This window comes from Numida meleagris, unplaced genomic scaffold (genome assembly GCF_002078875.1).
Source record: "Numida meleagris isolate 19003 breed g44 Domestic line unplaced genomic scaffold, NumMel1.0 unplaced_Scaffold303, whole genome shotgun sequence".
Taxonomy (NCBI): Eukaryota; Metazoa; Chordata; class Aves; order Galliformes; family Numididae; genus Numida; species Numida meleagris.
Genome location: NW_018364544.1, coordinates 142446 through 146333, shown reverse-complemented (window position 1 = coordinate 146333; position 3888 = coordinate 142446). Strand labels below are relative to the sequence as shown.

At 60.4% G+C, this 3888-nt stretch overlaps 1 protein-coding gene across 1 annotated transcript in view; it reads right to left on the bottom strand.

Annotated features, from left to right (window-relative positions):
• Positions 1–3888, bottom strand: part of WIZ (widely interspaced zinc finger motifs) — a gene marked incomplete at its 3' end in the record, with an annotated part of 45075 nt that overhangs the window by 5199 nt on the left and 35988 nt on the right. Inside the window, 1 exon segment of the mRNA XM_021382871.1 lies at positions 2390–2569. Within this exon segment, the coding sequence (XP_021238546.1) occupies positions 2390–2569 (180 nt within the window).

The window sequence follows — 3888 nt, the reverse complement described above, 5'->3', positions numbered from 1 at the left end:
CTGTGGTCTTTAAGGACCCTTCCAACCCAACCATTCTACCGTTCTGTAGTTCTATGGTCTTCAAGGACCCTTCCAACCCAACCATTCTATCATTCTGTAGTTCTATGGTCTTCAAGGACCCTTTCAACTCAATCATTCTATGATCTATAAGTACCTTTCCAATCCAGCCCATTCTATGGTTCTGTGATCTTTCAGGACCCTTCCAACCCAAACACAACCCATTCTATGATTCTGTGATCTTTAAAGATCCTTCCAATGCAAGCCCAACCCATCCCATGTGATCTTTCCGGATCCTTCCAACCCAAACACAACCCATTCCATTGTTCCGTGATCTTCCAAGACCCTTCCAACCCAAACCTAACTCATTCCACAATTCTGTGACCTATCAGGACCTTTCCAACCCAACGTTTCCATCCCTCTATGACACTAATTAGGGCAACTGAAAGGGCAGGAAGACTGATTGAGGTGGTCTACGGAAGACAAGGGGCATGTGTCGGCCCCAGCGTGCTCTGGCAACTCAACATAACGAAATAAGAGCACAACTCAACCACTCTCTTCCAGAAAATTCAGCAAAAACTCCTGAAAACACGGATGAGCGTCTGCTCCCACTGCCACCCCACACCGAGGGCTGTGCTGAGCGCTGTGCTCCCTACTTGATTTTGGACAGTATGGCCCTGAGCCTGGGGCACAATGTCTCCAGGTTTTTGGGACACCACGTCCCCAGATTTTTGGGCACCATGTCCCCAGGTTTTTGGGGCATCGTGGCCCTGAGTTTGGGGCACCACATCTCCAAGTTTTCATCGCATCATGTCCCTGGGCTTTTGGGGCACCACAGCCCTGAGTTTGGTGCACCATATCCCCAGGATTTGGGGGCACCACGTCCCCAAGTTTTTGGGGCACCACGGCCCTGAGTCTGGGGCACCACATCCCCAGGTTTTTGGGGCACCATATCTTCAGGTTTTTGAGGCTTTGGGGTGCAAACATCCCTGGGCTTTCGGGATGCAACATCTCCACGTTTGAGGGGGAACCGTGGCCCCAAGTGTTTCGGGTACTGCACCCCTGAGTTTGGGGCACAACATCCCTGGGCTATCGGGGGCATCATGGTCTGAGGTTCTGGTACAATGTCTCCGAGCCTTTGGGGTGCAGTTGCCCCGGGTTTTGGGGGTGCACTGCAGCCCCATGTTCAGGGAACAACATCCCTGAGTTGTTCAGGGCACTGCATCCTCAATCTAGGGATACCCCAATTTAGGGTACAACGTCCCCAGGCTTTCAGGGGCACAACGACCCCAAGTTTTTGGGGGCACAACATCCCCCAGTACTGGGGACACTGTCTCCACACTTTTGGGGTACTGCATCTCTGAGTTTGGGGCACCGCAGCCCCAAGTTTTAGGAGCACAATGGCCCCATGCCTTAAGGGCAACATATCCCCAAGTTATGGGGACATCGTGTCCCAGACGTTCAGGACACGATGTCCCAAAGTTTTGGGGGCACGATGCCCCCCTGGCTTTTAGGGACACCACATTCCTGAGTTTTTGGAGGACAATATCCTCACCTCATGATTGGAGTACAACGTCCCCAAGATTGAAGTACCGAATTCCTGAGTTTGGGGCACCGTGGCCCCAAGTCTTTGGGGGCACTGGATCCCCAAGTTTTTGGGGCACCATGTTCCCTGGCTTTTGGGGGCACCACGACCCCGAGTTTGTGGGACACAGCATCCCCAGATCTTTGGGACACAGAATCTCTGAGTTTTTGGGGCACTGCATTCCCGAGACTTTGAGGCAGAACATCCTCGGGTTTTCAGAGCACAACAACCCCAAATTTTGGGGCACAACAGCCCCAAGTTTTGGGGCACAACAACCCCAATTTTTGGGGCACAACAACCCCAAGTTTTGGGGCACAACATCCTCAGGTTTTTGGGGCACAACAACCCCAATTTTTAGGGCACAACATCCTTGGGTTTTCAGAGCACAACAACCCCAAGTTTTGGGGCACAACATCCTCAGGTTTTGGGGCACAACATCCTCAAGTTTTTGGGGGCACAACATCCTCAAGTTTTTGGGGGCATAACAACCCCAAGTTTTGGGGCACAACAACCCCAAGTTTTGGGGCACAACATCCTTGGGTTTTCAGAACACAACAACCCCACGTTTTGGGGCAGCACATCCCTGGGCTTTCAGGGCACAACACCCCCAAGTTTTCAGGGGGCACAACGCCCACATCAGGGTCATGACGCCCCTCACCAGGCTCCACCGAGCACCGCTCGGCACCCAGCGACCCACAGACCCCACAGCTCCCGGAGCTGACGAACACACGCACCAGGCAGCTCCATCCTACCCCCAGCAACACCTCCCCACCCTTCCCCTTGGGGCGGAGAGCCGCCGGTACTCACTTTTGGGGTCATGCGGATCCGCTTTGCCGCCGGGCGGCTCGGCGCACAGCTTGGTCCCTATGCGGGCGGGCGGCTCCGGCTGCCCCGGGGCTGCGCTCTTCTTGGGCAGCGGTGGCGGCGGTGGAGGCGGTGGGGAGCCCACCTCCATGGCCACCACCTCCTCCTCCTCCGGGGCCAGAACTGCGGAGAGAAGAACAATCATCAGCCCCCACCCCCCGACGTAATTTTGGGGTGAAAAAGGGCCCCTTTCCCTATTTCCAATCCTTGTGCGAGAGGGGATAAAGGGGCATTCTCCCTATTTCTAATCCCTCTGTGGGAGGGGAAAAGGGATGTTTTCCCCTATTTCCAACCCTTCAGTAAGATGCGGAAGGGGAAAAGGGGCTTTTCCCTATTTCCAGCCCCTCTGTGCAAGGGGAAAGGAGGCTCTTCCCTATTGAAACCCCCTATAAGGCACGTGGGGGGATGCTGAGCTCTGTGGGGGGACAGTGACAGCTCCATGGGGTGGCTCTGGGGCTGCTACGGAGCCCAACCCAGGGGTGGTGCCTGGGGAGACCGTGGGGCAGCCATGGGATCGCTGTGGGGCGGCTCTGGAGCCCAACCCAGGGGTGGTGCCTGGGGACACTGTGGGACAGGGGTGTGGGACCCAACCCGGGGGTGGGGCCTGGGGCGGCTGTGGGGCAGATCTGGGGCTGCTGTGGGGCCCAACCCAGGGGTGGGGCCTGGGGCGGCTGTGGGGCAGATCTGGGGCCGCCGTGGGGCGGCTCTGGGGCCCAACCCGGGAGAGGTGCCTGGAGAAGCTGTGGGGCAGATCTGGGGCTGCTGTGGGGCCTAACAGGGGGCAGTACCTGGGCCCGCTGTGGGGCGGCTTTGGGGCCTGACCTGGGGCTGCCGTAGGGGCCAACCCAAGGGTGGGGCCTGGGGGCCGCTGTGGGGCAGCTGTAGGGCCGCTATGGGGCGGCTGTGGGGCCCAACCTCGGAGCAGCGCCTGGGGCAGCCGGGGGGCAAATCCGGGGCAGCTGTAGGGCCTAACCCAAGGGTGGGGCCCGGGGGCCCGCTACGGGGCCGCTGTGGGGCAGCTTAGGGGCCCGAGCCGGGGGTGGTGCCCGGGGCCGCTGTGGGGCAGCGCGGTGGGGCCCGCTCCCGGGGGCGGCGGCTCCGTGTCACGGCTCGGGAGGGGCCGCGTCCCTCCTTTGTCCTCACCCCACAGCGCGGCGCGGCGCCGGGGATGGCCCCGCTCTCCCTCAGCCCCGGGCCGGGCCCCGCGGTGGGGCCGAGAGCGACGGGGAGAAGAAGGCGGCGGGGCCGGGGGGAGGGGCCGCTCACCGGGCTCGGGGGTCGCCTCGGGCCCGGTCTCGCCGTCCCCACCCCGGTCCCGCTCTCGAGGCCGCGGGACCGCCGCCGCTTTTGTCACTTTGGGCGGCGAGGAGGTGGAGGCCGCCATCTTGGAGCGGCGCGCGGGGCGGCCCCGGGCAGCGCCAATCGAGCGCAGAACGGCGGCG